General features: G+C 49.8%; 1 protein-coding gene and 1 long non-coding RNA gene across 2 annotated transcripts; both read left to right on the forward strand.

The window, feature by feature from the left end:
• The first annotated feature begins 1,491 nt into the window (after positions 1–1,491).
• Positions 1,492–3,318, forward strand: LOC120667234 (putative pentatricopeptide repeat-containing protein At1g68930). The gene has a single exon (XM_039947313.1). The coding sequence runs from the start codon at positions 1,667–1,669 to the stop codon at positions 3,179–3,181; it is 1,515 nt and encodes a 504-aa protein (XP_039803247.1). The 5' UTR covers positions 1,492–1,666; the 3' UTR covers positions 3,182–3,318.
• Positions 3,319–8,704: 5,386 nt separating this feature from the next.
• LOC120667235 lies at positions 8,705–11,961 on the forward strand. Its single transcript, XR_005672101.1, has 3 exons — positions 8,705–9,525; positions 9,863–10,001; positions 10,105–11,961. It is a non-coding gene; the product is annotated as an uncharacterized LOC120667235 (long non-coding RNA).
• Positions 11,962–18,348: the final 6,387 nt, after the last annotated feature.

Genomic DNA, 18,348 nt, shown 5'->3' on the forward strand with positions numbered 1-18,348 from the left:
AAAAAAACCATAGATCAAATGCTCTTTTACTAAATCAGTAGTAGGTATGGGAGGCAGCAGGACATTCGGCTGACCAGTATTTTTCTTTGGCGCGAGTGACTGTGATCCATCGGTTCAAAAGGAGGTGTATCTTCCTACCAATTGTATAATTGGGTCTTGTTTAGATGCGAAAAGTGCAATTTGATCTATAGTATACTTGCTTCACCTATGCGCATAATGCAAAGTGCGGTTTCCTCATCAGTGCCAATCCAAAAGAAGATGCTCTTTCGATCGCCACTAATGCGAGCACATATGCTGGACGCTATAGGTTTCACAACAAGTAACAAAACTAATTAAGCTATCAGAGAAACAAAGTTACGGAGAAAAAAAATACTCAGTATTGAAAAAAGGGTTATTTTTATCCGTGCCATTACAATTCTTCAAGTTTGGAGATCTGCCATTACTATTCATGTATTTGGACTCACGCCATTACAATTCTCCTTCTACTGAAGATATGCCACTGTGTACACATCCGATACACTCGGGCCCACGTGCAGCATATGTATAGAAGCATTGTCTCCGTATTTACAAAATTGCCACCCCCGTCTCTCTCACTTACAGCATGGGCCCATACGTCAGATTCTTCTTCTTCCTCCTCCCTTCCTTGTCTGTGCACCGCGGCGTGGAGAAACTCGTACGCCGCCGCTCCTCCTCCCATCTCCCTCCTCCTCCTCTGGTCCTCGGTCGCCGCCGCTCCTCCTCCGTATCTCCATCCTCCTCCGGTCCTCGGCCCCCGCCGCTCCTCCTCCGCATCTCCCTACTCCGGTCACCGCCAGCACCTCCTCCGGTCGCCGTCAGCTCGCTGGAGCGGCTCGCGCTCGGCCGACTCAGCCTCCGCGCCGTCCCGCTCCTTGTGGCCGGGCTCGCCGGCCTCCGCTCGCCGCTACTGGCCGAGGCGGCCACGGCGCCCATGGACGAAGCGGAGGCGCAGCGCGCGGCGAGCCGGAGCCTGGCGCAGCAGCCTGCGCGAGCCCCGGCGTGGCTGTGGACGGAGCCCGCACCTCCCCTTGCAACCCACCCCTCCCTTCCGCCGCCATGGGCCGCAACGCGCCGCCGTCGACGAGCTCAGTCCTCTCCGGCGGCGAGCGGATCCGCCACGCTTCCCTCCTTTCTGGCGGCAGAAGGGGCGAGCTGCGGCGGCGGAGCTCAGCGGGGAAGCTCGGCGGATCCCGACCTCTCAGTGCACAGACAAGGAAGGGAGGAGGAAGAAGAAGAATCTAACGTATGGGCCCATGCTGTAAGCGAGAGAGATGGTGGTGGCATTTTTGTAAATACGGAGACAACGCTTCTATATATACGCTGCACGTGGGCCCGAGTGTATCGGATGTGTATACTGTGGCATATCTTCAGTAGAAGGAGAATTGTAATGGCGTGAGTCTAAATACATGAATAGTAATGGCAGATCTCCAAACTTGAAGAATTGTAATGGCACGGATCAAATAACCCTTGAAAAAAAAGGAAGGGTCTCGGAACGGAACCGCTAGCTCCGCTTCGCTCGCGCGGACACCGCCAGCGAGCCTCCGTGCCACCGCATTCCCAGCTCTCCGGCCGGCCACATCAGCCGCGCGTGCCACCGGCCGCTACTCTTCCGGGCAAGAAGATCTCCTTCCCTTTCCAGGCCACCGACATGTCGCGCCCCTGCGCATCCCTGCCGAGCCCGAGCACCGCATGGGACGCCACCTCCCTCGCCGGCGCGCTCAAGGCCGCCGCGGTCCGACGCTCCGCGCCCCACGTCGGGCCCCTCCACGCGGTGCTCGTCAAGCTCGGCCTCTCGGCTTCCGCCATCCTCGCCACCTCCCTGGCGCACCTCGCGCTGCGGTGCGGGCTCCCGCGGTATGCGCGGGACCTGTTCGACGAAATGCCCCGCCCGGACGTGGTCTCCTGGACGTCCCTGCTCACGGGCCACGCGCACCAGGGACTGCACCGCGAGTCGCTCGCGCTGCTCCGGCGCATGGTGGGCTCTGGTGTCGAGCCCAACGGGTACTCCCTGTCCGGTGGTTTGCTTGCTTGCTTAGGGGTCGGTCAGGATGCACTTGCTCTTGGGAAGGAAATTCATGCCCGGGTTCTCAAGATGAGCCTGCATGGTCCAGTCGACCCGGTCGTGGAGAATGGGATTCTTGATATGTACTCGAGGTGTGGGAGCATCGAGTATGCTAGTAGAGTGTTTAGGGTGATGCAGGTGAGGAACATAGTTTCTTGGAACTCGATGATGGCAGCTCTTCTTGGGAGTGGGCAGGCAGAGGAGGCGCTGAGGTTGTTCGTTTCCATGGTTTCTTGCGGTATTGGCGTGGATGGCTTCTCATTTTCCATAGTTGTGGATGCTTGTGGGGAGCTGGCGTTGTTGAAGCAGGGGATGCAAGTGCACGCACGGGTTATTGGTGGCGGATTTGAGGCAGATGCCATTGTGAGGAACTCTCTACTGGATATGTATGCAAAGTGTGGGTGTGTCGATTCAGCAGAGCTTGTCTTCAAGGTGGCATCATCACAGGATGCTATTCTTTGGACTACAATGATCTCAGCTTATGGTAAATTTGGCCGGGTACGGGATGCAGTCGACATGTTTGATAGGATGGCACAATTGGGCATAGCACAAGATGGCATAGCATATCTTGCAGTTTTGTCAGCATGTAGCCATGGTGGACTTGTCAGAGAGGGTTGGCACTACTTCAATTTCATGTCTGACGGTCAAAGCTCAGTTAAGATGCATCCTGAGCACTACGGATGCATGGCAGATCTCCTATGCAGGAGAGGTTACCTAGAAGAAGCTCTTGAATTCATTGAGAATATGCCATTTGACACCAGCATTGCTGCTTGGAGTGCTTTACTTAACTCATCTCGGATCCATGGGAATGCTAGGTTGAGTCAACTTGCAGCATCCCGTTTGCTCAAGCTTGATCCTGAGAACCACAGCAATTGGGTTGCTCTGTCAAGTGTGCATGCATCGGAGAATGATTGGCATGTGACCTGGACTATCAGGGAGAGCATGAGCAGAGAGAGTGTGAAGAAAGAGCCTGGGTGTAGCTGGGTTGAATTGTATGATGGTGTTCATATTTTTCTAATGGCCGACCAGTCTCATCCTGAATTATTTGAAATACTGCAGACTCTTAATTCTTTGGAGGAACATAATTCATTCTGGTTTTGATCCCACCGTGCAGTGCGAGGTTGTAGATTATCAAGAGAATAAGCTCTGTTACAGGTTGTTGCTCCCAGTTCTGAATACGATGAGTGGTTGTTTTGGACCTACTGTTGGTTATAGAAATGAAAAATGAGTTATTGAAAGTTATGGCACCATTTTAGTTCGGAAAACATATCTTTCTTCCATATGAAGAATATGTGAAGGTATGATATGGCTGCTTCTCTTGGTCAAACATCCAATTTTTCCTTGCTCCTCAATTTATGTACATACAATCCATAACATATTATGAAGCTCTTCTCATTTCTTAGTTTACCTCATTAAACCTTAATCACCTTAAAAACACATATCACTTAATATATGCTAATGACATACCATCATTAGCTGGTGGCCACACCTACATCTAGTGAGCCAGGCCCATGGGAACAGACTTCATTCGCATTTCTTGGGAGCTAGGCTCACTGGCGCCTTTTGCATGTGCAGGGCCAGGCTCTGCTCGATCTCCAGGTAAGCAAACTGTAACGAACATGGCACCATTCATGCCATTTCGAGTGATTTTGGTGATCGTATGACAACACAATCAATGGGACTAATGGTTTTGTTGAGTGAACATTTCTAGATCCCAGGAATGATGTACAAAGGCCATGCAAAGCAAAACACGAAGAAAGAACTCAAAGAAACGCTGAATTGGACGAGTTCTACTGAAATCAGTAGCACCGGAAGAACCGATGCCTATAGCATCGGTGCATCCGATGGTTGTCGGAACATCCGACGGCCTGGCTTTGGTGCAAGACTGAGCGCCTCTGGAGATCAAGTGAAGAAAGAATGAAGCACCGGTTGAACCGACGGTGTCAAGAGAAGCGTCGGTGCATTCAACGTACTATGTTCCAGAGACGTTGTCAAGCGTGCAGCAGCCAAGCCTTCAGCACCAGTTGAACCGGTGGTGCGTCGGAGCAAGGCGTCGGTGCAATGACGTCAGCAAGAGCAACGGCTATCTGCGGATCAAGTGTCACCGGAAGAACCGACGCCTAAGCATCGGATCAATCGATGGCCCCTGAAGTTGCTGCAGCAGTGTTAGAGAGGCCAACAGCTACTTCAAACCGCAGAGTGACCGGAAGAACCGATGCCCTATGCACCGGAAGTTCTGATGTCTACGCAGAAAACTGGCCAACGGCTAGTAACGGCTCTCTTGAGTTGGTGGCCTATATATACGCCTCACCCCGGCTATTTTGAGTTGGCTGGAGTCCCAAGACATCTCATACACACCCAAGAACACCTCCAAGCCATACAAGAGCTCATTGATCATATCCTTAGGTTTTAGTACTAGCTTTGTAAAGTGTGAGTGCTAGATTAGCTCTTGAGTGAGTGAACAAGCAAGGTTGAGGTCTTTGTGGCTAGTTCTAGAGTGAACCACACTTGTATTACGGTGCGCCGGCCCCTTGGAGCAATTGGTGGCTCGCCGGCAAGTCAACGACCCTCCGGCTTGGTGTGGAGCGGCATCGACGACATTGTGCTGGGGATGGAGACCCCTCCTTCATGGGCAATCTCCCTTAGTGAAGATCGGGATCAAGGTGACCGTGATTGTGTTCACGGAAGAGACTTGATTGCCGGGAAGCGATACTCTTCGTAAGTGCTTCAACAACGTGGACGTAGCGGCGCCTTTGTGGCAATCCGAACCACGGGATAAATTCTCGTGTTGAGAGTTCGCTTTCTTTCATCCCTCCCATTAAGCTTCCGCATTTCATATTGCAACTTGTGTGCCTTTACTTTCTTAGTGTAGTATCTTGCTAGGATTGGCTATAGGTTGCAAAACTCTTTTGGGATGAGGGTTTCACACTAAGGTGAACCGTAGTTGCACATCTAGATAGCTCGATCTAGTTTAAGTTTTGTGCAAACTAGTTGAAGCCATAGGTTAAGGTTTTAATAGTGCCTAATTCACCCCCTCCCCCTCTTAGACTAGAGCACCCGATCGCTTTCACAAACAGATGCAGACTCCGGAGCCTGGGTGAGCTAGGTACACCCAACCAATCACGCCTAGATGCTATTTCTCTCACACTGCTCTAAACAAGTGCATGCCAGTGTATATAGTCACACCCATGGACTGAAGGACACCAAAGGTCCAAATTACAAAAATCGGCAAATCATGCATGGGTCTGCGTTTATTAATTCTTTTGATTCCAGTTCACATTTCTTCATGTTTCGCTAAAGACTAAAGTATTATCTTTCTTTGAGAAAAATTAACGAACTACTCCCAAAGCTAGCACCGCTTCGTGTATCTCATCGGTGCCATGAATCTGTGATACCTCCTCATGTTTGAATGATGACACGAGGTTAACAGCAGCTCTTAAATCCGGACAGTCAAATCACTCGAGTCTCTACAAGGGATCAACCTGAGCAGTTATCTTATGGGTGTATATGGGCACCTAACCTCCCTGATAAGAGCGCAGAACCAGTGTCAAAAGGACAGCCAATGCAGTATGTTTTCCCAATACCACTCATCCCCAGGTGACATGCTGCTCGACAGGATGTCTACTGATTACTGAATGAAGAGAATAGATCACATATGAGGCAGAGAAGCACCCTAGTGTTACATAACTGGAGGAATATATAGGAAATGAGCTCAACGTTGACGGTAGTTGGTATAACACACAGGTGTTTGTGTTCTCTTATTTTCTGAGATTGAGCGGCCCTTATTTCCAGACCGAATTGAGCCTGAGTTTTCTTTTGGCAGAAGTAAATATTGGTTGGTAGATTATATATATTAGCCCAGCGTGCAAGTGGTCAGTGTAGAATACCTTACATAAGGTAGAGTTATATTAGAGCAGGTACGATAGAGGCACCCTCAGATGGAGTTTTTGTTTGCTTGTTTTTTTAGTTTTTGAAAGAAACAGAGAGGTACAGTGTTCCCTGGGCAATGCTCACTAGTGGTTTAAAATTTTCTCCTGGGTGCACCTTAATCATGGATGGCGTGATAGGCATATTATGTTGTCGCCATCTCTATCATTTCTGTTGTTTCAGTAGTCAGCAGGGCATCCTCTGCAATTCCTATTTCCATATTTCATATATATTCGGAAGTATGAATCTAACCAAATTGAGGTCGTGTAGTGGTCAGAACAACAGATATGAAGGTTTGATAGACTTATTACTGTGCTTGGAAGGAACCTTAGGTTCCTCCTGCACTAATTATTCTTAGCCGTTGATTGTAAAAGCAGAGGATTTTTATTAAGGGCAGTAGAGTAATTTTCCTCTGCGGATTAAGGTGTGCCTGTTGAGTTCAACAAGAGCCGATCGAGATCGAAGAAATCTCTCCTCGCGTGGCCAGCGGAGGGGTTTCAGAGTTCGGCTGCACAGGGAGTTGCCGGCGGCGGCGGCCAGCAAATCCCTCCGGCCGACCTATGGAGGGCTTCAACGACCGGATGTGCAGGGAGTCGCCGGCAGCAGCCGGCAAACCCCACCTCCGCCTAGCCTGCTGGCCTGCAGAGGGGCTTCAGGTCCAGCTGCGTAGGAGTCACCCACGGCGGCCAGCCAACCAGTCCGACGAGGCTTGCCACCAGCAATTGCTGACGAGAGGCTATTTGAATTTTTCTCTAGAATTGGAGATTGATCTGTTGCATGTGTAGTGTAGATCAATGTGTTGATAATTGATATGGACCTTTTCATATGTTTGCTGTGAAAATACTAATCTACCCTTTCAATTAATTTCACAATCGGTTCCAGGTCCGCAAATTTTTGGTTCCAGCCCATCATTTAGGTTCTTCGTAACAGGTTCCTTCAGGACTGGGTTCCTCGTACTTTTTAACCATGGGATCTGTACTCGTGGATGGTTGTAATTTTTCGAAGCATTGTAAAAATTCTCAAGGTTTAATGTAATACACGCTCTGTCCCTCTTTTGCGTGCTGAAGATCTCCCCCTTTACGTACGTAACATGTGTGAAGATTTGAGTAGATTCAGCATCAAGTCTCAAGGAACAATCGATTTTTGGGAGGACAGGTGACGCGCAATATTAGTAACAAAGTAATAGTCTTTTGCATGTGTCAGTCGTAGAGACACATCACGGCCTATATATACGGCTTGTTCTTGCACCACTCAACGCTCTTTAGCCCCATTTGCAGTCCATAGTGGTCGCAACAAGTTATTGGTCCTCTCTACTAATTCAATTCGTCTACTACCGTTGTCGGCTAGCGATGCGGGTTGGGAGGTACCAGGATTTGTACATGCAGCTTAAAATGCCACTACTGTGCCATAGTTTTGGTGTGTGCTACAGTGGTTCCTCTCTAGACAACAGCTGGATGACAAGGTGTTGTATCCTGACGACATGAGTTTTCTACATGTCCACCAGAAGAACCATCCAGGAACGTTCAGAGGCGTGAAGGATGTAAGGCGCCTGAAGAATGGAAGGCGCAGCAGCGCCAAAAGCAGAAACCACCTGAAAGTTTTCTTCCTTCTTCACAATAGACGGTTTGTCCGTGATCACACCCTAACACAGTCTAGTGGAGCATTTTGCCCCCCCCCCCCCAAAAAAAAAGTAGTAATCCAACGGTTGTTACCTTTTCCTCCATTATTTGATTTGTAATATTTTGAAGCTACAATTAGTTGTAACCAGCACTTATGCCGCAATGGTTGGTAACACAACTAGAATGTGCCATCCAGTGCACTCTAGTCGACCAGGGTGGGCAACTAGAGGGAATAGAGTTCATTTTTGCATTTCCTGGGAGCTAGGCTCACTCGCGCCTTTTGCATGTGCAGGGCCAGGCTCTGCTCGATCTCCAGGCAAGCAAACAGATGCAGACTCCGGCGCCTGGGTGACAGGGTGAGCCTGGTACACCCAACCAATCAGGCCTAAATGGTATTTCTCTCACACTGCTCTAAACAAGTGCACGCGCATGGACTGCAAGGACACCAAAGGTCCAAATTAAAAAAAAATTCCACATCATGCATGGTTCAGCGTTTATTTATTCTTTTGATTCCAGTTCACATTTCTTCGTGGTTCGCTAAATACTAAAGTATTATTTTTCCACGAGAAAAATTAACGAAACACTCCCAAAGCTAGCACCGCTTAGCGTTTCTCATCGGTGCCATGAATCTGTGATACCCACCTCATGTTTGAATGATGACACGAGGTCGACAGAAGCTCTTCAATCCGGACAACCAAATCACTCGTCTCTACAAGGGATCAACCTGAACAGCTGTCTAATGGGTCTATTTGGGCACCTAACCTCACAGATAAGAGCGCGGAACCAGTGTCAAAAGGACGGCCAATGCAATATGTTTTCCAAATACCACTCATCCCCAGGTGACATGGTGCTCGACAGGATGTCTACTGATTACTGAATGGAGAGAATAGATCACATATGGTGCAAAGGAGCACCCTAGTGTGGTATAATATGAGACTGAGCGGTCCTTGTTTCCCAGGCCGAGTTGAGCCTGAAGTGAATATTGGTTGCTACATTACATTTCTATATATGATTCGAGCGGGACTCCGCTAGCGGACAGGACATCCACGTCAGTCAAATTTTTTTACAGCGTCCGATCATTAATCTACGGCTTACTTTTACTCCACCCATGAGTTACTGTTCCAGTAAATATCTCTTAGCTTTCTTGTTCCTCCGGCCTTTTCCATGGCGCGATCTCTGGTCCTTCTCCTAAATCCAGCCTCCCTGTTCCAGCCATCGCTCGCCTCATCTGCTCCCTCCGCTCGGAGGCTGAGCGGACAGTGAAGGAGGTGGCGACGGCGGCGGCCACGGCGGTAGCAACGAGGAGGCCGGCGCCCAGCGGCGGAGCTCCTCGGCCGCCTCCCAGACCCGGCTCGCACAGTCCTATCCATGATGGTTGATTCCCATGGAGCTCGATCTAGCGCAGCCTCTCCACCATGATTTCCCCGGTCAACGGACGCCCCCCTTCCCCTCCGTCACCGCATCCTCCACCTCACCTCCTCCCTCTCGCGGCCTCCGCCGCTGCCGCTGTAGCACGCGGAGCCGACGACAGCGCCGCGGCTGTCTCCAAGGGCTGGAGCCTCCAGCGTCGCCGTCCATGGTCTGCTCGGTGCTGTAGCATGCGGAGCCGACGAGAGCCACACGGCCGTTCCCGAGAATCGCGGCCTCCGCCGCTCATGCTCCACTTGGCGCTGTAGCACGCAGAACCGACCACACCCCCGCTGCCGGCGGCGTCCTTGCGGGTAGCGGCCTCCGCCACTGCCGCTCACGGTATGCTCGGCAATAATGGCGCATGAGAGTGGTTGCTGTGCGTGGCGAATGGTGGCGGCGCGGTAGTGGGCAACACTGGCAAGCGACTTCCTTCCAAGCTGCAATGGTCCAGGAAGACTACCTTCCTCGCGAGCGGCCTCAACCTCGCAGGTAAGCTTTTTCTCCCGTCACAATCCCCCCGCTTGCTGTCCACAACTCACGGAGACACAGTGTGCTGCCTCTTCCCAACCCAAATCGGATTTGCAGTCAGTCAATTGATCTCGCCTCAGCCCAAACCGGGTCCTTTACCCTTGGATTGAGCCCTCTGACTCACTTTCTAACCACTTTTGCTTCCGCATCAAATCCATCTCCCAACTCTGTTCTTTCCCCAATTTATTTATATTCAGATCCAACGCATGCTTTCCCTCATTTCTTGCTAAAATCAGAACACATTTCCTTTCAAAATGGGTACAATATTCTCCAATCCGTGACACTCCAATCCGTGCAGGTACCTGCTTGCTCCAAATCCAAGAATCTCACACATCGGTGGCCAGGTTTGCAACAAGAGCGGCACTGCATGAGTTCTGGATTTTTTGAAGGTAGAAGCTCTGAATTAGTATTGAAGAAGAAGATGCAAGCACAGCTAGGTACACTACCCATACCTTATTATTAGTTTAATTGTTAGTGCTTGAAACCATAAAAGAAAACTGACCAATGAACACCATTCTCGAAGCTCCTTTTTCCATCCAGACCCAATTGACAACAAGCAGGTTGAATAGGATGGCTAGGAGGTAGCGGCATCTATATTTCACAGAGGTGCACCATCATCACATATTCACATATTTCCTGTTTATACTTCTGAAGATCCAGCCTCGAGCTTAAGACCATAGTTCTATACTACTTCTACAAATTCTTTGCTTCCGAATACTCTAGACGTCATTATTAATCGTAAGTCTGTGATTAGTTCGCGAAAAAGTTTGGGTTTTGGTATTGTAGCACGTTTCATTGTTATTTAACAATTAATTTCCAATCATGGACTAATTAGGCTTAAAAGATTCATCTCGAGTAAAACAGTTATATTGTGTAATTAGTTATTTTTCCAACCGCATTTAATGCTCCACGAATGTATTCGAAGATTCGATATGCCGGATACTATATGAAATTTTTTAGGAACTAAACATGGCCAAGATTATTTTCCTTGGCTGCAGAGGCAAATGCAAGTGATGACCGTCAAAAAATAAGATGTCCTATCATCTTCAGACGAAGATATAGAATATAAAAGAGTTAAACGGTCACTACCCTGCCTTTTCTTGAAAGACAAAATTATTGGCATAGATTACCTCTATTATCAGGATCATTATAACAGCTGGCCATGTATCATACATGCCTCCGTTTCTTAAACAATATTTTAAGGATCACTAACTTCTAGTTTATTTTGAGAAGATACTCTTCTAAACCGAGCTATGCTCTAAATATAATTTCAGAACAGTCATTTTTGTTTCAATGATCCACTTCACGGCAACCAGGGCCATGTGTGATTCATATGTGTAATGCATTTGCTTTCCTGTGCATTTATCACAAGGTACTATGCATTTAGGTTCAAGTCGAGTTATAGTGACATTACACTCAGCTTTCCCAGTAGTTAAATGGACTCCATCAATATTAAGGGTCTGCAACTAAATTGCTTTTATGTAAGCCAAGTCTAAGACTAGAGCATTTCTGGTTTGGCAAGCTACTATTACTTCCTGTTCAGTTTTCCTTTTAGCAACAAAGATTGAGTTAACCGTGACATTATTCCTCTTTTATTTAATGAATGTGAGTAATTTTAGTTAGTATTGTTAATTGGGATCTGGAATTTGTCCACCAAATTTTGTTGAGTGTGCTTGCACCTTCTCCATGTGATAATTCAGCAGGTTTGTGTTGAATTAAAATTCCATGCAGACGACAACCTTTACACCTGAGCTGCATGTAGATCTGCCTTGGTATCCTTTGTAAATGGTTAGCATTTTGCTAGCTTAACAAAATGACTGAACTGGCTGTTTAAGATAAAGTATCATCGAACTATTGTAATCCTCTCTGTATGGACCATTTAGTTGTTTTGCCTATCTTTTGACAATTATAGCTCTACTACAAATTTATTCATACAGTTACTGTGCTTTCTAAAACAAAAACAGAGGTCACATTTGGCTTGGGACTACCCCGGGTCTGACAAAAAATGATGTCAATAATTTAACTCTTTGACGATTTCAAATACTTCTTGCGCTCCCCAAACTACTTACAGTGTCATATCTCTGTACTCCTTAACATTTGTGTTACATTTTTCTACTTGAGTGCGAGTCCTCTTTAATACTTAGGCTACATATGCTATCTGGGCTATTTTGCACGAACTGACCCGGTACGATCTTATTAGGTTACACCTAGGAAAAAATAGAAATTTATAAAACTTTAACTCTGACCTTCCTTTATCCATTTTCCTATCAGATCTTATAAAATTTACATACTATTTTTAATTTCTCTGCACTTCAAAACATCTACTACTACCATAATAATTACCAGTAAGATTACAAAGGAATTATGCGCGCGCAACGCGCGCGCAATCCACTAGTATATTATAGCCTAGGGCTGCGAAAGAGGCACCCTCAGATGGAGTTTTTTTTTTTGAAAGAAACAGAGAGGTACAATGTTCCCTGGGCCAATGCTTACTGCTGGTTTACAATTTTCTCCTGGGTGCACCTTAATTATGGATGGCGTGATAGGCATATTATGTTGTAGCCATCTCTATCATTTCTGTTGTTTCAAAACTCAGCAGGCCCCCCTGTGCAATTCCTAATTCCCATATTTCATATTAGGAAGTATGAATCTGACCCAATTGAGGTCCCGTAGTGGTCAGAACAACAGATATATATATGAAGGTCACCATATGTACTTCAGTTGCAGTAATCAAGTCAGATTGTCATCTACTCTGTTTTGATCTAAAGCTGGTCTACCTACAGCCTCTGCTTTGGAAGGGTAGTACCTAGGAAGTACAGCTGCAAGAATGACACTTCTTTACCAACCACAATCATGATTCTTAAACAAGGGTTGTCAGTAGATTTTCCTTCTCTCTTCCTCTTTTGCGTGCTCAGGATCTCCCCCTTTTACGTATGTAACATGTGTGAAGATTTGAGTAGATTCAGCATCAAGCCTCAAGGAACAATCGATTTTTGGGAGGGCAGTTGACGCGCAATATTAACAAATTAATAGTCTTTTGCATGTGTCAGTCGTAGAGACACATCACGACCTATATATATGGCTAGTTCTTGCACCACTCAACGCTCTTCAGTCTCATTTTCAGTCCATAGTGGTCGCAACAAGTTATTGGTCCTCTCTACTTCAATTCGTCTACTACTGTCATGGGGGTTGGGAGGTACCGGAATTTGCACATGCAGCTTAAAATGCCACTACTGTGCCACAGTTTTGGTGTGTGCTACCGTGGTCTTCTGATCGTCTCCAGACAAACAGCTGGATGACAAGGTGTTGTATCCTGACGACATGAGTTTTCTGCATGTCCATCAGCAGAACAGACCAGGAACATTCAGAGGCGTGAAGGATGGAAGGCGCCTAACGGATGGAAAGTGCAGCGCGGAAAGAAGAAACCACCTGAAAATTTGGTGGAGCATTTTGACCCCCCCCCCCAAAAAAAAGTAGTAATCCAAAGTTTTGTTACCTTTTCATCCATTATTTGATTTGCGATATTTTGAAGCTACTACTATAAGTTGTAACCAGCACTTATGCCGCAATGGTTGGTAACACAACTAGAATGTGCCATCCAATGCACTCGATCTTCTGCTCGGATCAGTTTGTAGATTGCGGCTTGTTTCCAGTACGTGCTCCGATCCTAGGAAGCTAATCTGGATCGATCATGCATGGGCTTCTACTCTCAGTTTGTATTGCATGCTGGCCCTTTTAGACCTGCTCGTTTCAGCCAAGCCAGCGGGTAGCGAGACCTCTAGTGCTGCCGAGCATGATTCGTATTCTTAACCAACATATACTATCTTTATTTGGGTCCTGTAGTGGTCAAAACACAACAGATATGAAGGTTTAATGTGATGTACGTTAGTCAAAAAAATTCTAAAATCTGTTGTGTTACCTAGCTTATATGTGTCACCATATGTACTTCAGTAGCAGTAATCAAGTCAGATTATCATCTACTCTGTTTTGATGCTAAAGCTGGCTTATATGCAAGCGAATCAAACCAAGAAAAATACCCATGCACATTGGATGCCGTATACTTTAGTGTCATATACTTAATTTAGCTACTTCTGCTTTGGAAGGCGTACCTAGTACAACTGAAATGAATGGCACTTCTTTACTAACCACGGTCATGATTCTTAAACAAGCTAAGGGCTGTCAGTAGACTTTCCTTCTCTCTCCCTCTTTTGCGTGCGGAAGATCTCCCCCTTTACATACGTAACATGTGTGAAGATTTGAGTAGTTTCAGCATCAAGTCTCAAGGAACAATCGATTTTTGTTAGGACAGGTGACGCACAATATTAACAAATTAGCAGTCTTTTGCATGTGTCAGTAGTAGATACGCATCATGGCCTATATATACGGCTTGTTCTTGCACCACTCAACGCTCTTCAGTCTCATTTTCAGTCCATAGAGGTCGCAACAAGTTACTGGTCTCTACTACTGTCGGCTAGGGATGGGGGTTGAGTGGTACTAGGATTTCTACATGCAGCTTAAAATGCCACTACTGCGCCATAGCTATATTATGTGCTATGGCAAGCATCTATTCTTCTTCAGACAATAGCTGGATGACAAGGTTTTGTATCATGTCGATATGAGTTTTCTGCATGTCCATCAGAGGAACATATCAGACTCGTGAAGGAAGAAGGGTGCACAGCGTGGAAATCAGAAACCACCTGAAGAGCATCCTTCGTTGTTTCTCCTTAACATGGTTTGTCCGTAATTGTAACCGGCCTAAACAATCTAGTGGAGCATTTTGACCCCCCAATTACAAACAAACTGTGATTCTGCTCAATGTCCGTAATCACCAGCACCTTCCAATCTAGGGTTTAGGATCGATCATGCATGGGCTTCTGCTCAGTTTGTAGTGCACCCTGGCATGCTGGTGCCCTTTCAGACCCGCGTTTCAGCCAAGCCAGCAGGCAGCGACACCTCTAGTGCTGCCTAGCGTGATTCATGTTCTTAACCAACATATACCTGGCTCACTGCTTTAGAACTGCTAATGGAAGAACAAGTATATACACTTCTGACTTCTTTTTGCGAGTTGTGATCAACCATAGGAGGAATAACAGGGCTCTTGAGACCATCCGCATCCATGCATGGAAGAGTCATAAAGACTTACATTGATCGATTTCCATAAAGAGGCCACACAAGTCCGGGAATTCTATTCCTCTCTCGCGCACTGCTGTGTGCGAGGTTGTCGCAAAAGATCCGAAGAGGCTCGCTGCACATGGGTCTGTGCTGGCATTGTTTATGTTCCTCGCAGAGATGAGAGTGCCGGCGAGAGGTGGGAGGTGGGGGGAGGTCGGCCGAGATGGGAGGTGGGGGAGTGGCCCTTGGCGAGGTTGCCGCCGGCAGGGGTTGTGATCGAGGCGGTGGAGCTTAGGGTTTCTGATTTTCGAGGCTCCAATGGCCACTGGCCCTAGAGGAGGAAGTTAGCGGCAGCCTGGCGGTGGCAGCGAGGCGGCACTCGGCCGGGCGGGTGTGAGGGGCATATACAATGGCTCGGCTCGCAGATCTCATTGGTTGCCGTGAGAATAATGCCATTTAAAATTCTAAATTCAAATGAAAAATAACAATAAGAGTGCTATTGAAGTATGACGAAATTTACATCATGTGTCATTGTAATCATTCACACAGATTGTTAAAATTCAAATGTGTTTGTATTTGAACTGCACGTTTCAGTTGAAAACTCTTTGTATAATTTCTTGAAATGTTGTAATTAGTATATTGTTGTCGTGGTGTGATAAACCACAGCCGGGTGGCGGAATGCACCCGCCTAAGCCCAGAGGGTGAGTACTCGGGGTTAGTTAGGACTAGTTCGATCTCCTGTAAGAACACGATGAACACAGCCGGTTTAGAGTGGTTCGGGCCGCCGGAGCATAATACCCTACGTCCAATGTGTGCTGTATTGCTTGAGTCTGGGTGAGCTTGGCAGAAAAAACCTCCTGTGTGTGCGGCGAGCGCCTCCCTTTTATATCTCAAGGGAGGCGCGTACATGGCCGTTGGGACCCCGACAGATGGGCCCAACGATCCAGTATAAAATAACGTACTGTTCATACATTATGGCGCTGCAGGCGAAGGAGATCTCATCCCCGGATTTCCCTGGTTTGTCCGCGGGAATCTTCCGACCGGCGTGCTTTGCCCTATCTTGTCAAAACGGCGCCAGGGTGAAGCGTGCGGCGTTGCCTGCAGCGTAGCTAAACGGCCGTGTAGCTTGCGGCGTAGGCGACATGATGGAAAAACGTCGTGCCATCGTATCCATTTAATGCGGCAGACGAGCTCTGCGCGGATACGGCGCAGGCGGCTGCACTGTGTACCTCGGTAATATGCGGTCTAGAGTGAGACCTGACAAAGGCTGCCCCGCGTGCCGCGGCGGCAGAGCACTCCTCAACCACCCGCATTGAATGCGGTGGGTGGGCGAGTCTTGCAGCGGCAGACCCGCGCCCGCGCCCGCGTCTGCGGACACGTGGCGTCTCCGGACTCCCCTGGCGGTATGTTGGTTCTACGCGCGTGGGGGGTCCGGATGGACGCGGGAGGTCCCGGACCCCTATGGGAGGGGTCCGTGCCCTCGGCTGTTAGCTCGGAGCCTCCTCTCCTCAGGGACACGTGGCGTCACCGGACCCGTCCCAGAGCGGGGAGCGGGTCCGGGGCCGTTGGCCCGTTGAGGAAAAGGCCTGGCCCGTGGGGCCTGGCTGCTTCGCCCCTCATGGCGTAGTTACGGATGACCACGCGAGTTCTGCCTTGCTGTAGTAAGAGTGGGTATCCCTGCTACAGGGTACCAACAGTGGCCCCCGGGCCCACCTCGGGAGAGGTGACGAACCCGCAGGTGGGGCCACTGCAGTGATTTGGCACTGCTTAACTTGAAGCCTCTTACTGCAGGAGTCTTGTCCGGCTTTAACCATCCATCGGGTTTTTCGCTGCCTCATCACATCGCAACGGCTTACTGACACGTGGCCCCCATGTACAGTGGTTCACCTAGTCACGCGCACGACGCTCGGCATTGTTGCGGTAGGAGTAAATGGGATATTTACCACCAGCGCAGTTCCCGAAAAAGCCTGGTCATGCCAGCGCTTAATGTGCGCACATCAACTCAGCTTCCGCCCCGCTTCGCGCGCGGGCGATGGTTCAGATCCTGCCTTTTCACACCTTTGTTTGTTACCCGCCCTCCCTGACAGGCGGGCCTGGGCCCCCTCGTCATGGACTGGGCGGCTAACACAAGGTGTGAGCGTCGCTTGGGTTCCAGCGACGGTTCCGGGGCGCGCCGATTGGATTAGGCTTCATAAAGGGACGAACTGCATACCGCGGTTACTTTCCCGCATTCACCTTCTTCCTTCCAACCTTTGCGCCCCTTTGCCTTTCGAGCCTCCTCGCACCTTGCTCTCCTGCATAGATTCCTCGCCTCCATAGCGATATGGCATCCCTTGCTCGTCCCCGCCGTTTCCAGACTGAGGAAGAGCTGAACACGGTGCGCCGCCTGCTTGGGTGGAGTGCACAGGAGACTGCTTGGGGGATTCAAGCTGGCTCGGTTCCCCTCGGCAACCTGCACGCCGGGGAATTTGTGCTGTTCATCTCGCATATTTCCACTGGGCTTGGGCCGCCGATCTCCTCATTCTTTCTGCTGCTGCTGGAAGATTTCGGCCTCCTGCTTCAACATCTCACGCCGCACTCCATCCTCCTGACGGCCATCTTCGTGCACCTGTGCGAGATGTTCGTGGGGGTGCGGCCCTGCATCATCCTCTTCCGCAACTCTTCGTCCTGGTGAAGTCCGGGAAGAGCAAAGACGAAGTGGGGGCGTACTACTTCCAGACGAGGAGCGACCTGCGGACGCCGTACATCCCCGGGCTCACTAGCGGGAAGTGGGAGGAGTGGCGCAGGGAGTGGGTGATCGCCACCACCAAAGCCAACGAGCGCCTGGTCATGCCGACCGGGGGCCCACCTCCGATCGTCTGTCCTGGAGGGCCAAGCCGTCCCTGCCGCCGGATTTCGACTCCGTGCTGAGCATGATCAGGGCGCTGGCAGAGGGCGGCCTCACCTCGTTGCACATGCTCGGGGACTTCCTGAAGCACCGGATCGCTCCCCTGAGGCAGCGGCCGCGTCCTGCTTGGAGCTTCACCAGCCCCAACAACTGCAGCAGGACCCACTGCGGAGAGGGGAGCGACCTGACCCAGGAAGCCCTGGAGGTCCTGGTGCGGGCGGTGACGGGGGAAATCTTCATCCCGGAGCACCTGATCCTTCCTCAGGGTGTCGTCCCTCTCTGCGAGGACTCACGCCTGAGGACCGCGGTGCTGGCCACCCTACCGACCCTCGACGACGGTGGGCTAGCCGCACGCCAGACTGGAGGCGACCCGGACCGTGGGATCCGGATCCCTGGCGCGTTCGGGGAACAAGCCGTGCCGAGCGCCGCGGGGTCCGCCCCCACTGCCAAGGGCATGTAGGCCGTGGCTGGTAGTGCCGCCACGAGCGGTCCCAGTCAGGCCCGGAGCAGCTCCGGCGCGTCGTCGGGGGAAGCGGGCCGGCGAAGGTTGCACCGGGGCGACGGAGGACTGCTGTGAAGCGTCAGAGGACCGCCGAGGACGCGGGCCAGGGTAGTTCCCGGACCCCCGGACCTCGTGGGACCCCCGGAGCAGCCGCGCCGCCACCACCACCGCTGAGAGATGCCTCCCTCCGGCAGCAGCAGCAGGAGCAGCCACGGGTTGCGCCTTCGCCGCCGCCACGGGAGCAACAGCAGCAGGAGCAGCCACGGGTTGCGCCTCCACCGCC

Source organism: Panicum virgatum, chromosome 3N (assembly GCF_016808335.1).
Source record: "Panicum virgatum strain AP13 chromosome 3N, P.virgatum_v5, whole genome shotgun sequence".
In the NCBI taxonomy this organism is placed as follows: Eukaryota; Viridiplantae; Streptophyta; class Magnoliopsida; order Poales; family Poaceae; genus Panicum; species Panicum virgatum.

Excerpts from the sequence above, each read along its gene's own strand:
- LOC120667234 (XM_039947313.1), top strand. The coding sequence starts at position 1,667 with ATGTCGCGCCCCTGCGCATCCCTGCCGAGCCCGAGCACCGCATGGGAC.